General features: G+C 43.4%; 1 protein-coding gene across 17 annotated transcripts in view; it reads right to left on the bottom strand.

Annotated features, from left to right (window-relative positions):
• Positions 1-24,568, bottom strand: part of DMD (dystrophin) — a 7,596,173-nt gene that overhangs the window by 29,049 nt on the left and 7,542,556 nt on the right. For 13 of the 17 annotated variants that reach the window (XM_085622447.1, XM_085622454.1, XM_085622449.1 and 10 more), the window contains one exon: positions 7,737-7,829. In XM_085622447.1, coding sequence (XP_085478573.1) covers positions 7,737-7,829 — 93 coding nt within the window. The remainder of the gene's footprint in view (positions 1-7,736; positions 7,830-24,568) is intronic. The other 4 variants (XM_085622452.1, XM_085622448.1, XM_085622457.1 and 1 more) reach the window with 1 other exon arrangement.

Genomic DNA, 24,568 nt, shown 5'->3' with positions numbered 1-24,568 from the left:
TTTGCAGAACGAATGAACCGTGACTTAAAGCAATCCTTGACAGCTAGAGTCTTAGTTACTGGCAGGAACTGGCTAGCCCACTTGTACAGCGTGCACTTAATAATCTCCCTAGAAGATCTCTGGGTGGGCGGACCCCATACGAAATGCTCTTTGACATAAAAATGTTTGTTCCGGACATTGATGGTCTAGACATGGCGGCGGCAGCTGCAACCTTGGACGCAGATAATCATTTTTCTATGTTACAGGACTTACAAGTGACCCATGACAGTCTTGCAAAAGAACATTTAACCTCTGCCACTGATGCTGCACTACAGATTCCGGTTGTTGGCTGGCTACCCAAAGTTGGTGATCTGGTCCTCAGAGAAGGTGGCGGACAAAAAAAGAATTTGGCCCCTCTTATCGTGCACCGGTTCCAGTGCTTGGCGTGAAGGGTACATGTACAGTTATTTTACCACCACTTCATGGTCGCAAAGACAACAGATACATCTCAGTGGACAATGTCAAGCTACAACATCTGGCCGATTCTGAATAGTAGAACATCTGCTGCATCATGTACAGCAATTTCAAGGAATCCTATGATTGACGCATCTGTCATCGCGCAAAACGACACTACCATCGAGATGGATTATGTTGCTGATCCCTTGCTAATCCCCCCAGCTTCCACCTGTGCTGATGAGACTGAATATGCATATCCCACAAGCGAGTCTGTGCCTGGTTTGCAAACAACTGCGCTTGCACAGTCACATTTTTCTTTTGACTCTACTTCCATCTCATCTTTTGGCCCAACAAAATTTAGTATTTTTGTATCCTGGTTTAAACAGACTTATTTGGTCCCTCTTTGGACATACATCTGGTTGGTGCTCATCCTGATTTTTTTGTTTATGTCCGTTGGCTTTGTGACAGTTTCTTTCTTACTCATCAATGGACATTACTTGCCAGAACGCTCAGCTGTTCAGTTAGTGACTGGAACTTTAGCTCTCCACTCGTCTTCTCACATCATGAAGCGAGATCAGACTTTTGTTAACATCTCTGCCTTTCCAGTAGCTGATGGCATTGTCTGGGATGCTGTGAATTTCCAGATTCATGGGCCTACGGAAATTATTAATATACCAAATGTACTTCGGGTTTCAATGGGAGATGTAGTGAAACAGAATATACGTTCGGATGAATTGGATGTGAAAGGAATACAGTCTTTATTTTCAGATTTGAAGTGTTATGCTGCCTTTGATGCTGAAGATTTGTATTTGAATACAGCAAGTTATGCCAATTTATATTGTTACCAGCATTTTGGACACCACTACCTGAATAAAGCCAATACATTTAGAATTTTTTTTAATTACACACAATGGGAACATTGCCCAACTCCATTAGAAGGTAGCTCTAAAACCCTGTTAAAGAAATTTACATATTTTACAGATTTTGATAGATCCAACAAAGAGTCCTTTTATTTTAAATTAAACATTTCATCTCCTCCCAAAGTGATGTTGACTCACACATAATTGTTGTATTCCAATTAGTTTATAGGCAGCTTATCAGTGGGTGGCTATGAACATTGGAAGGCCAGCGTTGATTTGAAATCTGTCTGGGGTTCAAGATCCTGGCAGGTTCGCGGCACTGAAGCTTTGCATCGTGCGTGCCTCATCCCAACACAAATCCTGTTTTTGAATGATTCCATATATCAAACAACCTTTTTTGGCCTAGCCACTACAAAACAGATGAGGGGCCCTACCATCCCTACTCTGGCTGAATATCATAGTTTTCTTTTGTTTAAATTTACCTTGTGCATGAAGCATTACCCAATAGGTCGCTATGAACCCCTGGGCAGCGCTTTCCTGCATGAAGTGTGGTCCTTGCCTTTCACATACAGATGTTTGCGAGATTACAGAGAAGTATACCTTACAGGAGAATTTTGTGACTCTACATTAGGTCGTTCCCTTGTCTGTAAAAACATAGTTACACGGGCTTGCAGTGTTACCTCCCCGAATCTTGACTGTGTTTTGAGGGGTATTCCTGTACCGGCTATAAAACCCACTTGCTAACGGTAGCTATCTTCTTTTGAATAACGAGGAAAGTTGCGGCTTGCTAGGTGGCAAACCGTACATTGTAACAGTTTCACAGTGCGTAGTTTGCTGTAAAAATTTGCTTTTCCCGTCCCCGCATGGGAAGCTTGATACCTCAATTTGGCCTTGTATCCCAACTTTGAAATCAGACTTCAATAAGATGAGCAGAATAAAAGCGCTATTATTCCAGCAGGAGGTCCCGCTCACCTCTGCGCGTGAGACATTTGTCCTTCAGATAGAGAGTACAAATTCTGAGATACAGGCCCTTTTAAATACAAACCTCCCACAACATTTCGGTGAACTAATTCATTGTATCTTCAATGCGTCTGATACACATGGCCTGGTGCATTTTTTTCTTGTTGTGGGCTCTGGCCTTGTGACTTCTTTTCAGACTATATTTAGTGTAATACCAGCCTTTATTCATTCTATTTTTTCCAGCGTCTTTGGGGGATTACCTCTGTTGCTTACCATATCCGCTGGTGTCCTTCTATTGATTTGCCTGCTACGCAATGGATGCACCGCTTGTGGTCCTACATTACCAAGAAGGGTTACAAATGCTCCGTGACCGGATGCTTGAATGATATGGCACGCTGCCACTGGCAACACTTTTCGCTTTGCGTATCACACTTGGTGTTTTCGTGCTTGGAATCCTCTTTTGAATGAGCTTTAGATCTCTGCCTCTCCAATACATCACCACCCGACCCGGATTACAACCTGTTGATGAGTCCCTTAGTGGCCCATGAGCAAGAATGCTCCGGGGTTGGATTTATGGCATGTGCGGCTGCAGTTGGTGTATTGGTACAATAGGATATTTGTGCGACAGCACAGGATTTCATACAACGTAACTACATTGAATATCACGCAAGTTGTCCTACGATGGTGCTAGATGCCCCCACCTATGAAGATCATGAATGCTCGTTCTGCTTGCTTAACTGGATGGCGTCTCTTTTTTCTACTGATGACAATGATTTCCTATTGGAAGCCGTTGCTGTTTACTGCTCGTACACTCTGATAGGTTAAAGGTTGACGCTCATCTTTGCCTATTTTTTTTATATATATGCTATACATATTTTTTTGGGGCCACCTATTTACGAATCCAGAAAAGTTATTTTTTCTTTTCTTCTCCTTTTCATTTTTCCTTATCTCACTAAATTCGATGGACTATAGACGCTTTTGAACTCTGCTCATACTTTTAGAACTCTGTGTTCATCCCATGACTACATGCAATGGACTTACCAAGGGGAGGATGTAGTGAGATTATGGATTCACTGCGCACATTGCTAAATTAGCATAAGTTAGTATAAGATTGACAGCCATGTTGCCACTTTTTGGACACGTTTCTACATGAATTTGTTTTCATAAATCCTATGCTTGTGCTCGTTCACATGAGAACCGTCTACCTTTCACTTTTCTTGCTGTACTCTGAGGCTCTGTCTGCACAGCGTGTTCAAGGTCAAAAAACAATGTGCTTCGTTAATCTGCGTTGGTCAGTCCCACGCACGTTAGACATAATACTGCCACAGGAGCACTAATGAAAATCAGGTGCTTTTAATTTTGCTTGTAGGAATGTTAAGACACTTAAAAAAATCTTTCTAAAGAGAAGAGCTTTGTTTGTCCGAAGATGTAAACCCTTGCATCTAAACCTGGAGGTATGGGGTTCCCCTGACAAAGCCCAGAGGTCTTCTATAGTTATAATAAACTAGTTCCTAGCACGGGGAGGGTAGCAAGGCACATTAGGCCTTTTTTCCACTAGCTTTATAAAATGATCTTCCCGTTCATATTTCATGTAATTGTAACAATCCTAACTATATTGAGTTTATGTATTTTGCTGCTAATATTGGCTTGTGTACTGCATTATAGAGCATGTTAGTTAAAATAAACATTTTAAACTATACTGTGTCTCGGATTACTCACGTTGTAAACAAGTATGAGTGAGTTAATAAAAGAGTGCTCTTGCTCCCACGAATACTGAGAGAGTCTGCGTTACATGTTCTAGGTTGTCTAATCATTGGTAGCCTCGCTGTAGTACGGAGAACAAATTAGACACTATAGCTAGTCGGATAGGCTTCCGGGCACTAAGGTGGGTAGTTGGTACACCACTGTACACCGAGGTCCTGGTTTCTTGCGCGCAGTTCTGTATATGTACAGAATCCCCGCAACAGCCTCTAAAATCAGCCCATCTTTGCCATATTTTGATATGCTTCTGTGGGAATCCTCGTGCCGTGAAAACCGGGAGTTCCAGACCCATATTGAAGTCCATGCCCTTTTTCCAGGCACCTATGCAAGGTGGAGTGTCGGCTTAGCGATGTCCCGTTTGACTAGTGTGAGGGCTAGAAACAGTAGGTGTTGTTTGTGTCTAATTCCCCCTATTCCCACTGTGCAGTGTAATAGTAGGAGTTCTGGGGATCTGTGGAGATCCCATGCCAACTCTTCTGCCAGGCAATTTGTCATGCTGCACCAGAAGCAACCTACTTCAGAGCAAGACCAAATCGTATACAAGAATGTACCTTTGTCTTATTAACAACGTAGGCACTGTGGGGATACAATGAGCTGCACCCTCCATAGTCTATATCTGGTGTAATATACCATGTGCAGATACTTGAATTGTATGAGCCTCAGGCGGGTGGAGTTCGCTGCCCCTCTGAAGACTCTAGCACTTCTTCTGTAAAGTGATCGTCGTTGATTGGGCCCAGGTCAGTTGCCCATGTTGCCCTCAAGGTATCTAGGGTACTCGGGTTGTTCGTGATCAAGGATTGGTAGACTTTGGTGATTTTGTGTTCTACGAGATCACCCATCAGGAGTTTACCCTCTAGCGGGCAAAATTCGGGAATAATGGTTACGTCTTGAATGAATGGGTGTAAAGCATGTCTTAATTGTAGATACTTATAGAATTGATTGTGGGGCATTTGCTGCTGGTTTCTGATCTCTATTTTACCTCTTTCTGCTCACCACTGACCTTTATTCTGCTTCTTGTTGCTCGTTTCTGATCTCTATTTTGCCTCTTGCTGCTGATTTCTGATCTCTATTTTGCTTCTTTCTGATCGCTCCTGACCTTTATTTTGCCTATTTCTGCTCCCTTCTGACCTTTATTTTGCATATTTCCTTCTGACCTTCACTTTGCCTCTTTCTGCTACCTTCTGATCTTTATTCTGCCTCTTTCTGCTCATTTCTCACCTTTATTTTGCCTCTTTCTGCTCTTTGCTGACTTTTTTTTTGCCTCTTTCTGCTAGTTTTTCAGCTATATTTTTCCTCTTACAGCTCATTTCAGACCTCTATTTTGCCTCTTCCTGCTCTTCCCGACCTTTATCCTGTCTCTTTATGATGGTTTCTAATCTTTATTTTGCCTCTTTCTGATTGCATCTGACCAATATTCTGCCTTTGATTGTTTCTGAGCTTTATTTTGCCTCTAGCTGCTCGTTTTGGACCTTTATTCTGCCTCTTGCTGCAGGTTTCTGACCTTTATTATGCCTCTCCCTGCTCGTTTATTACCTTTATTTTGCCTCTTTCTGCTCATTGCTTACCTTTATTCTGCCTCTTTCTGCTCTCTTCTGATCTTTACTTTGCCTCGTTCTTCTTCTTTCCCCCAGGGCAGAGGGGGAACCCTGAAGGCCTCCGCGGTCCCAGCCAGCTTCCCGCCTCCTGCGGGAGCTGGCATTGCTCTTGCATGAAGGGAGCTGCTTGAAATGCAGCTCCCTGCATATGAGAGCAACGATTTCATCTCTTTCCCTGCCTGCAAGTCTGCGGGCAGAGAAATAGATGAAACCTCCGCTTCCAGTGGGCAGATGCACTTTGACTGCTCCCGCCCGCTAGAACTGGAGTGTTTGCTTTGGCTTCGCGGGAGCTGTCACAGCAAAAGCAACCAGCTTACAAGTGCCGGCCCTGGGGGGTGGCAGTACCCAGGCCCTTAATGGCTCTTGGATGGGGGCTGCATGGCCCCCGCTTTAATGTTAAATGTAGCCCGGTGGCAGTGGTCCCCATGGGTGCCACGCAGCCCCCCAATTCATTTCATTTATAGCCTCGGAGAGGTGGTGGTGGTCATCCCAGGGGGGTTCTCGCGCCCCCCGTATTTAATTTAACATAATGCCCCGGGGAGGTGGTGTTCCCCAGGGCTGTCTACGTGGCCCCCTATTCATTTTCTATATAGCCCTGGGAAGGTCGATGTCCCCTGCGCATAAAAATACCTAATAAGGGGGGGCTACGTGTACTCCCTCCTTATATTTAATAAAGGAGGCATGCCCCCGGGACATGGCCCAACCCGGAGGCTCAATTCAAAACAAGCGCGGTAGACCACACTTTTCTTTTATTTTGACTCGAATTTGAGGATTCACCTGTGATTTTTACAGCAAACTTGAAGTTTTTTTTTTTAAACCCCTCCCCCCCCCATAGGACCCCACCATCACGCCTAGAGGGTCAGGGCATTGCTACCCTGCCCCCGATTATTTTTTTAAAATGTTTTATGTGTGACTCGGCAAAAGCAGAGTCCCAAAATGGCTGCTAGCACTTCCTGATTGAAGTTTTGGCAGCCAATAGGATTTCAGCACGGTTACGGTCTGATCCGCACCCCTAGATATACAAATTTAGATTTCGGTTATTATCTCTAGAACTACTGAATGGATTTACACCAAAATACCAATCATCACTACTCGAACAAGATCTAGATTTCTAACAAATTTGGTGTAATTACGTTCAGTGGTTTGGGCTGTAGTCATGTTCATAAACCCTATGGGAATTAACAAGGGGAAAACGCGTTTTGGGATCCCCATTTTTTACTCAGCCCCCGCTTGAGGGATAACACCAAAACTTTCTACACAGCAGCTAAAGTGAGAGCCTAATTGTTTTGGAAGATTTTGTGGAGATTTGGTAAACGGCATCAAAGTATAGGCAAGTCATAAAATGCATTTCCTATGGAAACTAGGTTCTAACTATAAATACCTACTGGCGACCGCCAATTTGTTTAGCTCAGCTAACTAGAACTGTTGCATTTCACTGGTTTGGTACGAGTGAAATCTGAGCCTAACTATAACGTCCCTCTAACCTTTGGTTTTTTCAGTGGAAAAAAAAATGAAGATAACAAATATATATATAGATATATATGCAATGACAAGTAAAGCCATTATAAATTGAGATATAAAGGGAAGGAACTCTATTATGAAGCATGCCACCAATGAGTATCCCTGGTGGGTGAGAGTTCTTTAAAGCAATAGGATTCTCTTTCCTTAGGTCGACGGGAGGGCTCTTGACTGATCCAATCATTTACATCAACACCATTCCACAATATCTGAACATAAGAATTACTTTTTGTGAAAATGTCTAAAAAGTGTTCACTATTTCTTGTACCATCTCGGAGAATATTGATTGGAAATCTTGTGAACATGTTTTAATTGGAAATGTTAAAAGTCCAATAAAATTGGTTCATGAAAAAAGAGAAAAAAGAGACAAAAACAGTGTTACATTTTCCAAAATGAGTAAAGAGAGCAAAGCAAAATACAAGGTATGAACACCTAAACAAAAGAAGTTAAATCATCAAGAAACTACAATTATTATTCTGAAAAAAATACTTCTGTAGCTGTCTTTTCTATCGGTATATCTGCACCAAAATCTCTGCACATCATTCTTGTCATCACATCATGCCTCACCCAATCATTTTTCACTTCTGTCACACTTGAGGTAACTTACCTCTTGTACTCGGAAATGAATTATTCAGCTGCTCCATTACTTCTTCTAACCCTGTGCTTGTTCCATGTGGAGGGCTCAGCAGGTCATCTTCTGCTGAAGGAAACAGTCACGTACACAGCAAATTAAAAAAAGAGCCGAAACATATGTTCAACACAATACTATAGGAAATCCCCCAATAAAATGCTATGAAACCAAAAAAATTATCCGTCATACATTATACTTCTTACTTCAAAATCAAAAGTAAGCAATTAACCCGTTGAATCTAAGCAGAAGGACAGCTTCCTAACTCGTCTACAAAACTCCTAGTCATGATGTGCCTGCTTGACTTGTAGGGCTGCGTTAAATAGTGTAGCACTTAGTACATGGTCTCTGTAGAAATTCTGTTGATAGAATTGCTTCTTAAAATTATCAAGGGATTTCTTAGCAGTATGTGCTCATTCATAAGAAAATATGTCCATTCTCAAACTTTGCTTGAGAACTGGATGACTCAGGGGCATGTCCAAAAAACATTTAGCAATGTCAACTCTCAAGCCTTAAGTAATTATGAAATCTAGGGACGAATATGACCTATATATTACACACCTAGCCATAAGTCACTTAAGATCTTCTGATTTTTGTATTGGCACAATTCTATACTTGTTGCAAACGGTTGTTATTCTGTTTCTGAACTTCAATGAAGTTGTCTAGAAGACTTGTCATTTTCTTTGTTTAAAAAAACTGTGAGAAATGCAGTGTACAACAGTAGCTTTTGTATTTGATGCGTCAGGCATCTCTGACGCAGCATCCACCCCAGCCGGAGGCCAGATCAGTCTGCATCACATACATCTAGTCCCACCTCGGAACCTCCTTTTCCCGGTGTTCTCCATGGAGGCATTTTATTAAGGAGATGCACTGAGGCATCTGCCAAATTCCATCAGGCAGCCACCAACATCGCAGAGTCATTAGTCAGAATCAGTAATTTACCCACGTTATACAGCCATTGAGAGTGTTATGGTCCTTGTGTGGAATTACAGGTTATAACTTTGGGCTTTTTTTGAAATCATAGCCAGGTTTACGAACCTCCCTTGCTGTTTTTACTTTCATTTTGCCCACAAATCAGCCCTGAGATTGTATCTGTCACTTGTTGCTAGAAGACCTGTACCTTAAACACTCCATAAGCAAAAGTATTTCTTCTGTTTTATCACTGGAGCATCAGGGACATCCTTCGAATATGTCTGAGTTCATTTTTTGCAGTGTTGGCTATGGCAGTCCTACCAGCGGCGGACGGCACAGGAAAAGGTAGGGGGTGGGTGAAGTCGACAGACAACGGAATAGGAGTGATTAAATAAATAAATAACACCTATTCCGCCGTCTGTCGGTTCCGCCCACCGTGCCCCGCCCCTGCCACGCTTACTTGTGCTGGCCGCCTCTGAGTCCTACATAGGAATTGGATCAACGTCATTATGGGATCCCTACCTTTTGAAGATGTGTATATTCTGCTACAATGACTGATTTCCATTCACTATCCCATCCTTGTATGTATACTCTATACCCTTTAATTCATCTTCTCTTCCCTACTTCTTTTTGCAACCTGGCTAAAAAGAAACTAAAAAACGAAAAAAAGACGACACTTTGAATTAGTTTTATCACATACAATTTGAATTATGTTGTTTACTGTGCACTGCATATTATTCAAGATGTGCTATAAGCTGTAATACACCTTGTAAATTCAGTCTTTCTTTTAACGTAGTGGGTTTTTTTTGCCACGTAACTTACATGGTGCTAAAGGCACACCTGAATATTTAATAACGTCTAGAGGCGTAGACATTTCCAATCTTATAACGTTGTCAATAATTGCTTCAATTCGTACAACCAGTACTGCTAAATAGACAGTATCATGGTGAATCTGAGATAATCTTTCTTAGTACAGATTGTAGGGGAAACGGATTGGTTTGGATAAACAGTAATTATGAGTCCGGTAAGCTTTTAGATGGATTCTGAAACAGAACAAGTCCTTTTGTATATTACTAAACATTGAACGATAAAAGGTTCCTGAGATAGCAAACCATCCAAGTTAAACATTTCGGCACAGGGTAAGCCTTATTATCTCACCTTTTGCCTGCCTTTTGCTTGTGTCCTAGTACCTTAAACATGTTTTTTCACAGATGCGTTTTGCTTATTTGTATGTTGTATATTTCTGCTCCTTTTCTGCTCATGTGTGAGGTTATATTGAAGTGTTTATCTACCGCATCTACTCTACTCCATTTTTTCTCATTCCTCCATTTGTTGCCCCCACTATTTCCCTGGTGCAGGTCTTGGGTTACGGTGTTGGGAGGCGTCATGGCTGTATAGCTATCCATTACGAGTCATTTGTTGCCATTACTAGTTTACTATCAGATAATGGTGTGCAGTAATGTTCTGTGAATTGGGCGCTGCAGTAGGCCGCTGTGAGCGACCTTCTGCGTGAGCAGAAGTAGCCAACAGTAGCACTCTGTAGTGACCAGTTTGACAGCGTGACACCCTGACATAATAGTCGTTGTGTGGGCTCTGCAGGCACTGTACTGACATGGTCATACGCAAGGCAACAGGAGCCCTTGAGCAGCAGCTGCTGCACAAGCCAAAGGCACGTCCATCAACTAAATGTTGGAGACGGCCGTGGGTGTTATTAGTAATGAAGACGCCTTGAATGAACGCAGATTGTCTTTGGGCCTTAGTCCTGTTCCTGGTCCCGCTCTTGCCACTGATTCATGAAACAGACCCTCTGACTTGGTAACTTTTCCTACATATTTCATTGGTTTGCCAGATCCTTGCCACCTGCCACTTACTGCCACCAGTATGGTCAACCCTGGTTCTCTGGCGGCCAAAAGAAAAAAGTGGAGTGCGAAGGTTTCACAATGAGGAGAAGTCAATCAAATCAAGAGGGATTTTATTTGGACACTAACTCTATCCGGACTATTAACCAAAACTTTATTGGATGATTGTTGTAAAAGGTTTCTGGTTATTCTTCTAGCGGAACTATCCCGGATTGTGAATCGCCTCAAGGCTATTAAAATCAATTTGAGTTTCTCTCACTTTTTCATAGTGCTGCTGTCTCCAGAGAACCTTTGCCCAGTCCTAATGCAGGACAGTCTTTGGATTTAGGAGCCATTTCTGATATTACCACTGGTGTTGTCACTGCTCCCTTATCATCCAATGCACGCTTGAAGGAGAGCAACCCCACCAGTTCTTTACTCCCTTTACAGACTCGCCTTTTGGAGGCTGCATAGGGTACCCAGATAAAGACATCTTGCAGTGAGGTTCTACAGCCTTCCTCTCAACCATCTATTGCCTGCAAAGGCCAGGTAGATGAAGCTCAGCAATTGGGACCAAGAGTGCACCGAGTTCAGGCAGAAGTATAGTAATTAACCTCCCTCTTTGCTGCTTGTCCCTATGTGGCATTACTGCTAGGGGTCCCCGAAAGTTTGTATGGACAATCAGACTGTCGAATAACTCCCCAACAAGGTGCTAGGCTAGTTAGTTAGGAACAAAGGTTTCCAGTTTTACTGCTGCATCGGGGATCATTATGGTCACCTGGATTGGTGCAGTCCTAGAAAAAACAGTGAAGGTAAGTGTGTCGTCATCAATCTTAGGCAGCCCGAGATGGCACATAGTTTGTTGACCTGTTCTTTTGACTGGGCACATAATGCAAGCAAGATACTGATGGCCCGTTGGGTAATTTCGATAAACCTCTGTTTGTTTTGGCCATGTCAACTCTTTGTACAGCCCAGTACCCCCAGGGTCTATTGGGTTGCAAGGTAACCCTTATAACCCTCACCCGAAACCTGATCAGCTTCTTAACACGGGCGAGTAGGCCAACTCTATGTACTCATCTAAGGGCATCTCTTTAGCTAATCGTTATGCTGTTCATTCGAGTTGTTCTCAAACTGATTGACTGTTTATTTCTTTTTTTAGAGGACATAGCAAAGCCTGTTCCTGTTATTTCTACTTTAGTGGTAAATCAACTCAGACCCAAGAGGCGCCTTAGCACCAGGGCACCCTGTTCCTTGGTGCCCTCCTCTTTTTCACTGATTAGCTGGAATATAGCAGGAATTAGTTCCAAGATTAACGATCTGGGTTGGTTGACGACTTAATCATTTTGAAATTATTTCTTAAGGGACATAGGGCACTGTCCCTAAATCGTGTGATGGGTTTGCATGCTTCACAGTTGCCCCCACTTCCTCTTCTCATGGCCGAGCTAAGGGCGGTCTTTCAATTAGGATTAATCTGTTGCTTAATATTTCAGTAGCTGAGTTGGATACCTCTTCTGCTTTTCAGACTGCGTTGATCAAGGATGCAAGGAGTTCTTTAATTTTATCAGATTCATTTTTATAACATTGATTTTACTACTGTAGCCTGTGATAATTTTGCTAATTTGTTTTCTTCTATATAGGAACGTAACGTCCTGAGGTATGGGAACGAAGCACACACAAACTGTATTATATGTGGTGATTTTAAAACTAAACTGAGGCTCAACACTGAGTTGGGGGGGGGGGGGCATGACTGTAAATGGCAATGCTGCAGACACGAGCCATAGAGGTTCTGAGCTAGCATCTTGTATAGGACCGTGCGATCTTATTAACATCATCTAGCTTCTTGAGAAAGATGATTACCCCGTGCCAACTAGTAGAGGGTGAGGTCGCCCTTCTACTATTGACTATATTTTTTCCATCTGCAATTTGTCATTGGTTTTTAACGAGGAGCTACATTCTACTAACTGACTGGGTGTGACCATAATGCACTACTGGTAGCAGGGTGCGTCCCAATATAAAAAGTGATTTCCCCAACTAGGCAGCTTGAGTGGCCATCTTCTTCTAATGATGACTGAAGGTTATGTTGGTCCCTGTTGGCACCCAACCCTTTTCTTGTTTCCCTTATTACTAACAACCTAGGGACCTTCCTCACCTGTTTATCAGAAGTTGTGATGGGGGACGATATGTTGGATAATTTAGAAAATCTTTGCCTACGTATTAAAGAAAGTCTAATGAAGCCAGCAAAGGTTGTACCTGTTCAGCCGAGATGGTTTAATTCTGAATGCTCCGCAGCTAACCGCAATGTTAGGAACGTTTTGATGGGCAAACCTATGTTTCAGGTTGAAGTTATAAAAGCATGGAAAGTTTATACAAATATGTTATAAAGGAGGAGAAAGGACCAGCTAATGGTAGATTGGGAAAAGACAGAGGCTGCAGCTCTCCAAAAGAATAGTAAAGTGTTTTGTAGGCTAGTTAGCAGAATTCACCAGAGGGATGTCCCAGTCAATACACTGTGATCTAGCATAACTGGCAGTGATTGGGTTTCTTATTTTTAGGCTATTTATTTCATAAAGGAGGATGAGAGGTTAACCCAGTTGCTACTGAGTATGTTGGAGGGTGACACTCGTTTGTCATTTACGTTAGCTGAAGTCTCTTTGGCTATTAAGTTAAGTCCATGGGGGCAAGCATTTTGCCCAGTAAAGGGTGAGGTACTGTCCTGAAAACAAAATCATGTTTTATCGATTGTAAGTTCATTGGATGCCCCTCTGTCTCTTTTGTTTTCTCATTTTTACATTTAGGGTTTTAAACATTAGCTCATCAGGGTCCAGTCCATACAAGATTTTCAGAATAATCTCAATTTGGTAAATAAATTCTGCTTAGATTTACTGCAGGTAAATGAACCTTATGCAGGCATCATGAAAACAATATGGCTGTGGCCCTGCCGCTACACCGTCGAGTGCCCAAGTATGTCCGTGCTGCTGATCTATACATAGAAGCTGGTCTTTCATACGATTAATTTTTTTGTGTTATCGTGTTTCTAAACACAAACACGAAGATATTATGGATATTCTTGAGTTTAACTGTATTAACTCTTGGCTGTTTTCGATTGGTGCTGTGGTTCTATTTGTTTTAAATAAGCATTGTAGCCTAATGTTTACTGAATCAATCATACATTATCATTAAAACATGAATCCTGAGACTATACTGGATCTTGAAAGTTTGAGTCTTATTTTAGTAAAGCATGGATTGTAAAATCAATTTTACACAATAGATCACTACAGAATTTTATATTTTATCTCTTACAACACATTAAAGAGGTTATAGTTGGCGACAATCGTACTTCAGTTTCAGTTACTACTTCTTAATTATTAGTTATTCTGATGACCAGGCTCTTGGATCTGATTTTAGTATAAGCCTATGGAAATCCTTGCATCCTTAAATACTGAATAACAATTTCCAATTCTGTACTTGTAACCATATTCATTCTATTATCAGTATTATCTACCCAGCAGCACACAGAGTGCTTTGATACACTTTATTTTCAACTGCTTAAAATACTTAAAACACCAAAGTACATTTATCAATAATAAATGTATTGTGATGAAAATAAAGAAACAAAATTAAAAATAAAAATTTCAAAATAGCCTATATTAGTGCACATAGTACTATTCATTTGCTCTCTTTTTAATACTCTACAGTCAATACCACCTAAACAGAAAGTGAACGTCACAAAACAGAGCAGCAGATTTCGCGTTTTTACAAGCTGTTGCATGCAGCAGTTGCACAAATGTGTAAAAAAACAAAAAAAATACTAAGAATAGGTTTCTTAAGACATATATCCTACTCTTTCAGTAGTTTTAATATTTTCCAACTGCAGTATGAGGCAGCAGAAGTTCCAGAATCTGTGCGTCACTCCTGTCCTGAACGGGCCACCACTATAGAAGTGTGTCTAGTTCACGCTGTAGATCATTCCCATTCAGCTTAGTTGGCCATGTTGTTTTGTGATGTGAGCATCATCCACAGGGAACTAGCTGTCTGGCAATAATGACTCTCAGTCACAACTCATCTGATTCAAGCTGGTGACCCGAATGGGAACATTCATGTGCAAATCCATATGGGTGTCATGCACTGTGAAGAGCAACTTCATGTTGTAATATTGTAATAATACATGGATTACACTATTCCTCAAGCAAAAGCACAAGATAATACAGGGCAGAACGAAAGGATATAGTTGAATGAATGTAACTCATAAAACGTGTGGCACACTCCAATTCTAATAAGAACCAAAAGAAAATTATGCTAAGGCAACTTGTGTGTCATACTAATAGAGTTTCCAGAAAACGAGAAAATATTTTGTCATACTTGACGCAGCACACTAAAGTAATATTTAAAGGCCGAGTTTTGCCAACTCTTGCTTTCCCAGTCACCAGTTCTGCATATTTTTGGGCGGATTTTTACAACTGAAAATGGAGAACAAGAGGAAGGGAGGCAAGCTTTAGGGCCAGCGTGAGCAAGGATGTGCAATGTTTTATAGACATCCAAAAATAGCTGTCAGAGTAAGAAAGAACACATGCAATAATCATTGATGGATATCACAATACATGCTCAACACTAAACCCTAATGACAAAACATAAAGCTTAATGTTAGAAATGGGGGTCTCTTATTGGCAGAGGTTTGCACCTTTGTCCAGGTAGGGACCGTTTCTTCTAGTCAGAGTAAGGGGATTACACACTTTAGACAACTCCTGCTTACCCTTTGGTAGCTTGGCACCATTTGTGGTGTTCTTATCCCAAAAACACCACAAATGGACATCACACCAGTTTAGAAAAATAAAGTATCTTTATCTAAACCAAACAAGACCAAAACAACAAAAATCCAACATACATGTATCAAGATATCACTTTTAAAATGGTTATATAAACAAGCATTTGCAATGCAAAGGTCTCGCATTTACGTGAGTTTGAGCTATTGGCATTGTAAATGACAAAGCGTTTTATTTATGCTTCAAAAACCAAAACATAAAAGGCATTGTCATTTACAATCCCGATAGCTCAAACTCGCGTAAATCCGAGACCTGTTGCATTGCAAATGCTTGTTCTTCTTTTGAGAAAGGGAATGGTTATACATATATAGACATTTGTCACTTTGATGTTTTAGTAACACCAACAACAAAGTGGACCGATTTATATGCCCTAAGTACCTCTGTAGTTATTGTAAATCGTGACAACATAATATGGTTGGTAAGCTTCTTTTGTGACAAGTGGCAATTCTACCGATGGGTTAATTTGATTATTTTGAAAGAGCCCTAATCCGGCTACGGTAGAAAAGGTCCGCTGACCTCTCCGAAGCTGCAAGGATTCTCCACGTAAGATTGAACCCTCTTTGTGAGTCCTTGGGCTTCCGCAGCGTTCCCATACTCTGATGCACTTTGACTATTGTTAATAAACACTGGGTGAGCCAATAATTTTGGGTGAATATGGACGTGTGGTTTAGGGGTGGGTGGGATGGTTGTCAGTTATGCAAACTATAATAGTGAAGTGAGGGTTAAACTGTACGCTTTTGTCATATTTTAGGACTGCTCCTTGTTAAGGCGAACCTGTTTCAATAAAAGTTCCCTTTTGTTCATCACAGAGGATTCTTTCATAATTTGCGCCATGTCGAACGGTCCACCATATAACGCACCGAGGTCGCTGGGGAAAAATCAAAACTCTACTTTATTTGCACTCCTGGGGAAATGTTTGCATGTTCTGCCCTTGTGCATACTCGCCCACCGTAGGTACAGCACCCGGTCAAGTCAACCCTCAGCGCCTCTCGAACATACATTGGCCGAGTTGGGAAACGTCACGACGCCAGTTGTGAACTGTCAGGGGATCCAGGCTCCATTCGGGACGGGACGGGCTGTACCATCAATAGTAGGAAAAGGAAAGGAAACTGGCACCATCCTTGCATATAACCGTAGGCTGCTATCACAACAGGACGTTATTTGTTCTACAGATGCTGTGCATAGACGGAGAAACAGAGGGGAGAGCTACGAGCTCTATACCAACTAGGCGCGTTATTTTAAAGGATTCTTTCAAATCACCACCCCCAGGTAATTCAGCCAATTCTGTGTTCCGTCTCCAGAAAGCGCTCGCGTAGACTCAGCTGAAGCACGTGATCCAGGTCGTCAAGCACGAGCGTGGTGGACAACATACGCGTGCGCGCGCTCGGAGCCGCCGGTTTGTTGTGCCGAGCCTGAGCCCGGCAACCCAACGGTGGTGAGGGTGATGGAATGAGGCTAGTGAACCCAGCCCCGTATACTCCCAGTTTGCAGTAGACGAGGCAGTAGAGGACACACATTAAGGTAAGAGCCTATTATGTGTTATTAATGACTCGGGGGACTATCCTCTACCCGGGAGAGGCACGGAAAGGATCCGCCCCCTCTAGTCGCCACTTCATTGACACCTGCAGGGCTGCGGGATCTGAACGAGATCGGTGATCTGTGCAGCCCGAGCATTGACTGACTACCTGGCCCAAACTCTAGCAATAGCTACAATGCCTGGAGCCAAAGCCAGCACCGCCAGCTAGTTCCACCTATCATTCACTGACTGCACAGTACCAGAACCACTGCATGCTGCCAGGGAGGCAGTGCATATATTGCACACTAAAGAGGCCACTGCACAAGAGAGGCCTTTGCATTGCACAGTAGCAGACTGATCAAGGATGAATACAATGTATAGACAAGACCACAAGAATCAAGTCATAATACACCCCCTCAACAAAGTCAGTGGCTTAGTAACCTTCCAACAGAAATTCCTTGACCCAACTCGGGCCATACGTTAGCGAGGTCTGATTCTCCTGTCAATGAAGCTTTACCGAGCCCAAGTTTAGACTTTACTGTGTGGCTCATCGATTCCAATATAATATACTTTAATGAACTCGAGTGCAACTCGCCCCACCCCCGACGCCATAACCACACTCTTAAACCATCTACTTTACCGAAGCACATGTATCACATTGAAATGCCTTTTACAAATGCCTCAGCCTTTCTGCTCCAAGCTCGGCAGACGATCCCCTGCCCCCGCGTGTGCACCAATCACTCATTTAGCTCCCAACTAGCCTGCAGCTTCCATCCGTCGGACCTGGTCCCATGCTCATCCTCTTGGCATAGAAGCGCAGCTCGTCGGCGCGAGCCCAGGTTGTCTATATGCGCTCGTGCCGCACCAGCGCCGTCAGCAAGTTCCACAGCAGGTCCAGGCGCGAGCGGGGCCCCTGCCCCATGCGGCGACCTACGCGGCCATGAGAAATCCACAGAGCAGGAAACAGCCGCATGGCGCCCGGAATAGGTGCGTTGGGTGAGAGTAAAAGCAGCCGATCGCCAATGTGTCCGGTACTGCAGAATAGAGGTGAACGATGCCACCGGAAGTGAACAGTACAGATTGGAAGTCGTTGGGACTTATTGCTGGAAGTCAAGTGTGCCGAGCGGTAGAGGTGGTTGATGTTGTTGCCGGAAGTTAAACTGTGCGGGGCGGAAGCGCTTTATTAGTGCTGCCGCCTGAAGTGGTAGAAGTAGGCGGTAGTGGATACCTGCAATGAACTACAGATCAGCTATTGTTCGTTACAGACCCTAAAAATATCATTATCAAAGCATGCCGACAGGCGCCCCACGCTGCGGACCTATAATTAACTCAGCAGGTCTTCCGGAGAGGAGCACTCAACGCGCAAATGCTGGTCATGTGAAGCGCGTTCACAGACACAAGACACAAATCACAACACTGCGCGTGCCCCAGTCTGTCTGCGCGTGCCCCAGTCTGTCTCCCTTGAGAGGCATCTCGGCGACAATAGGTCTCGAGAGCGAGACCTAAAAATGGAACCACAGAAACAAAATAGCTTCACCTGGGGCTATTGAAATGTCGTGACAGGCGCAAATCCAAAGTAAGGCGCCGGCCACGAGGTGCAAGTCACACGGACACCCAAACAACAGTACCTTGGAAACGAAGTCAACAGGCAATGCACGGCGTCGTGGAGGTGATGTTGGTGCCAGGGCAAAGCCAGTTCCCTTCTGTCACGGGGGGGGGGGGGGGGAGGCGAGGCGTCTAGTTCATGAAGAGGCGAGGCATCAAGTCCAGGACAGGGAAGTTAGGTGACAGTGGCGGTGAGGCGTTGGTTCCAGTGAGGCGATGCAACGAAGAGTTTGTGAAGTGACACTTGGCGTTTATCAGCTCCGCGATCACGTCGTGCTGGTGATGAATGCTTCGGTGCGGCTGTTGGCGCCGGGAAAGCGGATATCTGTAGGTGTCGAAGGGCGTTGGAGCTGCGGTGCATGCAGGGCGGTGCGTTGTGAACTTCACGAGCGGTGCCCCTGGCCTCTGTGCAGGTCGTAGCTTCGCTGGTGGCGGCACGGACGGCATTGGAGTTGTTGGTCTTGCTTTGCAGCACTAACCACACACTTCACAGGGCCCAGTAACTGGAATTGGCACCCTTTTGAATACAGGAGTCCATAGAGGAGTCCAGGTGCTGGTCAGTGGGTGCAGGTTAAGTCTTTGTGGCCCTGAGACTTCAGAACAGGAGGCAAGCACACACAAGCCCATGGAGATTCTTCTTCATGCAGGTTCACAGCAAAGTTCCAGTCTTTGTCCTCTCCCTGGCAGAAGCAGCAACTGCAGGCCAACCCAGCAATGCACACACAGCAAAAGGGATGTACTCCTCATTACAGCTCTCCAGATCTTCTCCTGGGCAGAGATTCCTCTTGAGTCCAGAAGGGATCTATTTCCCTGGGGTTAAGGTCCAATACTTATACCCTATTTTCTCATTGTGGCATGTGTCTCTGAGCCCAGTCCAAACCAGTACTGTCCTCTGTGGCCCAGCTACCACCCAGGAAAGGCAGGGCACACCTCAACCCCCGTTGGGACTGTCTACAGTGAATGCACATCCTCAGCCTTTCTAAAAGTGGCATTTTCAAACACATAATTTAAAAACCATCTTCCTAAAAAGATTTGTTATTAAATTTGGAGTTCATAGAGCCTAAACTTAATTTCTCTGTCTTGTCCCAATGGAAAGTTATACTTGTAAGATGTTACAAAGCAGCTATAGGACAGACCGCCTTTAAATAGTGAAAAACAAAATACACAGTATTTCACTATCAGGACATGTAAAACATACCAGTACATGCTCTGCCTTTAACTAAAATGCACCATGTCCATGAAGGTACCTTGGGCCTACTTGAGGGGTGCCTTACATGTAAGAAAAGGGGAGGTTAGGGCCAAGTAAGTGGGTGCACTTGCTAGTTCAACATGTCAGTTTCCAACTGTTTGCGCAGACACTACAGTGGCAGGTCTGAGACACATTTACAGGGCTACTCTTATGGGTGGTAGTTTTCAACTTTGTGCACAGACACTACAGTGGCAGGTCTGAAACACATTTACAGGGCTTCTCCTATAGGTGGTACAATCAATATTGCAAGCCCATTGGTAGTATTTGATCTACAAGCCCTGGCACACACAGTGCACTGTACTAGGGACTTACCAGTAATGTGCCGATCATGGATAACCAATCATAATTTACACAGAGTGCATATGCACTTTAGCACTGATCAGCAGTGGCAAAGTGCAGAGTCCTAAAGCCACCAACAACAAGATATCAAGAACTATACGGGAAAGAAGCAAAAAGTTGGGGATAACCCTGCAAAAAGGGCGATTTCCAACACATAGCCAGAACCACAGATGCAGCTAGCACAATAGCAAACCCATTGATGTAGAAACATCTCACCAGCTTAAAAACATGCCTACTTTTGTCTTGAAATAACTACAAAGAACACAAAATCAGAAAACTCACAGTGCATGCACCAACACAAGAATACACTGCTACTCAAATGAGTTTCAAACAAGCATTTGAAAAGCCTATACGTCTCACCTTTAAAACCTATTGGGTTTCCCACAGCTCTTTGTTGATGATGTATAGCATCGGCAAAATACTGTGCAGCATGGCCAAGAGTTAAATAAAAAAAAAAGCACACAAAAAAGTGTCTACAAAATGATATGAACACAATTTTTTTAATATACCCATCTGAGATAGATAAACTTGAACAGGAATTCAGACTCGCCCTCACACACTGACTTCCACCGTCTACCCTCACTAGAAGTTGGAATCAAATCTTTACGTTTTTTTAATAAATAAATTAAATCATGTACGGTGTACCGACAAAAGGCTAAGCCATGGATACTCACCACACGCAGATGCATAAAAGAACTGTAAGGAGGTACACTTCAGTTATTAGCAATTTAAGGCAACTGAAGCGGATGAGAATACAGATGTTTACCAATGCTGCAGATGGACAGGATGAGGAGTACAGGCACCTAGTGGAAACACAAGCTATGTGACTGGCAGGAGACAGGATGCAGAAGGAATCTGCAGCATTGCACAAGGTTATAAATGTGGGAAATGAGGCATCCCTCCAGGTATTCACTGCACACATGGCTCGTTGACATATGTTAAAAGTACAACAAAACATCTTGTAGTATTGGTGAAAATGCACAATGATATGCAATCACCATATTTTTTTGACCAGCCACTTGGGGTGCTGGGAAACCTGGCCTGTCTAGCTATTGGCAGTTTCACCCTGGATAATGATGGTGAAGATAGCAGAAGTGGTCAACCTGTACTTGAAGTCCCTCTCCACCCTTGCCTTCCTTGCTGAGGTGTACTGCTGGAATTTGCATAATGTCTGTGTGTCATTTGTTGTGCATTCTTCTGTCTTGTGTTCATGCCATAACAGCTGCCAGCTTCACTGCCATTCCCTTGTACAAAACCCAGTGCCAGTCAGAGCAGTCCTTAGCCATTTCCAACCCATTCACCTATGGATCTGGCTGTGGGTGGTATAAGTAAGATTGCTGTGGTGCCAGGAAACTGTGGTGGAAGGTGTCTTGCAGCAGCAGTGAGGAGACTGAGGGTTCCAGTCCCTACTACAGTCCTGTGAGAGCTCATAGTTGCCTATGCAACCCGTACATATGTATTTGTCACCTAGGCATTCCACAGGGTAGTGCCACTATTCTGCACTCAGTGCTTCTTCCAGGACAGTGGTTTTGACACGTTTGCTCAATCCCCCTCTCTTCCAGTTGTGAAGGTGGCCCTAGAAGGGGCTGTTCTTGGTAGTCCAGAGATAAGAGTCTGTTGATGGTCATGTTGCATAATATCAGGCAGACCATCAGCATATCTTCTCTTCAGTGTGTTAACGTGGCTCATCTAAATGCTCTGAAGCAGACAGATGAATCTGAACACTACAAGAGTACACTCTATGGTTTGCTTTACCAGGATTCACAGCCTACTGTATTTCCCCTTTTGCCTGGTGGCTGGGAGAAAGGTGTCAAAAGTAATGTCTTCAGGGAGCTTCTGCTAACACCTGTGGGTTGGGTAAGTATGGTTTTCTTACATAGCAGAATAAGATTATATTTTGTCTTTTAATTCATACATATATTCTACTAATCAGTTCCTCAGTCCCTCAGCTCTTCCCCACTGATTCTTCAAGGGACAGTTGACTGATATTTCTCTGTTTGAAAATGGATCACTAAATCCCTAGACCATCTGATCCCCTTCGAAAAGTATGTGGCAAAAAAGATCTAGGCCTTCTGCTCCCTGGCTTTCCCCCCTGCTCTAAGGGATAAGAAAAGCCTGTGCAAGAAATTATAGCATAATTTGGAGCCAATCTGATTCCAATGCCAAGATCCTCTATAAAGTGCTGTTAGAATCTTCCACAAGAAAACATGCAATGCAATGCAAAACTACTTTGTCCATCATATTGAGACATCTGCCAACTCTTCTAGTGAAGAGTTTAAATTTGTGAATTATTTTATCTCCCCAGAAGGGGCTAAATCCGACATCATCTCTTCAGGCGAACTTCGTGAAAAAGAAGGCCCAGAAACTTTACTCCACCTTCCCGGAAATACCTAATGGGGACAAAGCTCCCAGTCCCGTTTATGTGGGAAACGCCCTCCCCAGCGCACCCCCTTGCCCCAAGCCATCTTTCTCAGAATTTGCTCCTATAGCTGAAAAAAATCTCAATAAATTAGCTAAACAAATTTAAGTCTGGCTCCCCTGATGCCCTTGCCCCCTGAATATGTATAGACTAATAGACCAGCACTTCAACCTTTTTCTTAATATACTCTGGAATACTTTGATGAAGCACAGTGTTTTTCCCATGCATCTGAAATAGACGTCGCTTCTGCTGCTCCTAGAAAAGCTGAATGCAGACCATGGCGTCTTGAGTAATAATAGGCCCATTTCTCTTCTCCCAGCCCCATCAAAATCCTGGAGAAATTGGTCAATCAACAACTGTCCACCTTTATGGAAGCTAATTCCATACTTCACAACTCTCAATCGGGCTTCTGCGCAGGATATAGCATGGAGATGCTCTCCTGGAGGTGGCGGAGTTTGTTACAGAGAGCCTTGATGTGAGCACACCTGTCATGGTGCTGCTTCTTGATCTGTCGGTGACCTTCAACACGGTGACCCATTCCATATTGTGTAACAGATTCAGTCATTCAGGGCAAGGTTCTTTCATGGGTTAGAACTTTCCTGGAGGGCAGATCCCAACAGCACTTTACTTTATCACCCAAACCAATGCTGTGTGGTGTCCCGCAGAGATCCAGCCCTGAGTCTGCTCTGGTTCAACCTTTACCTTGCTCCCTTGGTGGTTCTGATTGAAACCTGGGGTGTAAAGGAAGTGTGGTACGCGGACGACAACTGTTTTTTTCCATTTAAGACAACTCGGAGGCAGCCTTTTACAACTTTAAAGAGTACTTAAAGCAGTCTCGGCCTGGATGAAGGCAAATTGCCTGAAAATAAATTTCAAAATAACAGAAGTTTTGGTTTTCAGTTAAAAGGGCTTGCCGCTGTCCACCCTCTAGTGGCGTGCTGAACTTAATCCTCCCCCAACACAGACGCCTTTGGCCAGAAACCTCGGTATCATATTTGACTCTACACTCTTCTTCGCCACTCAAATCAAACAAATTTCGATCTGCTTCATGAAAATGAAAACCTTGAAGAAGTTGATAATTTGGACAATGAGGAGAGCTGAAAAATGGTACCCATTCGTTGGCAACTTCTCGTCTGGACTACTCAAACAGTCTCTACCTTGGCCTTCCTGTAAATCTGATATGCAGACTACAGATAATCCAGAAAGCAGCAGCCAGACTTATTAGGAGAGTCCTTCATCACCAATATCACTCATCCCATCAGAGACATCTATCTGCATTAGCTTCCGGTGGCACAGTCCAACTACACAGAGAGTCATCCTTCACTGCCAAAAGTGTCACAGCATATTAAATTTAAAGCTTTGATGCTGGCATTCAGAGCTTTCCACTGAGAAACCTCTCACTACCCGACGAAAAGATTGACCCCCCCCATATACTCAAGAGAGTACTCCGGTCTAACAGCAGCAGCTTGCTACAGATTTCGAAATACTTGAAGATGCTGCAGAGGATGCTCATTCACTGTTCTTGCAGCTAAATTATGGAACAGCTTACCATCTAATTTGCGATGGTCTGAGTCACAAGCCACCTTTAAAAGGAAACTCAAAGCCTGGCTGTTTGATCCTGTCTATGTTCTAAAGATTTCACAGCTAGCTTTCTGTTGTCTCATCTGAGTACCAAGATGCTTATGCTTGAAGCAGTTCTGTGCTTTATCAAATGTTGATTAATATTGAGAACTTTTATCTTGTGTGATAAGACAAGGACAGGTATTGCATAATGAGTAGATGTTGACCTGGTTTAACCTTTGCAGTTAAAGCACATGAAGAGGTGCCTGTGGGGCATCTTGATGGCTATGTGTGTACTACTGATAGACTCTTTGGTAAAGAGCAGGTCATTGTTAGAAATGGATGTCTGTAGCTGGCAATGGTTTGCACCTTTGTGCAAGTTGGGACCCTTGCTTCTAGTCAGGGTAAGGGAGTTAAGCCTTTAGACAACCCCTGCTCACCCCCTTGGTAGCTTGGCACGAGCAGGCAGGCTAATCTCAGAAGCAGTGTGTTAAGCATTTGTGCACACATACAGTAATACAGGGAAAACAATACAAATGGACACCACACCAGT

The sequence above is a fragment of the Triturus cristatus genome, chromosome 8, assembly GCF_964204655.1.
Source record: "Triturus cristatus chromosome 8, aTriCri1.1, whole genome shotgun sequence".
Lineage (NCBI taxonomy): Eukaryota > Metazoa > Chordata > Amphibia > Caudata > Salamandridae > Triturus > Triturus cristatus.
Note: the sequence above shows the minus strand (reverse complement) of the source record. Positions and strands in the feature narration are given on the sequence as shown.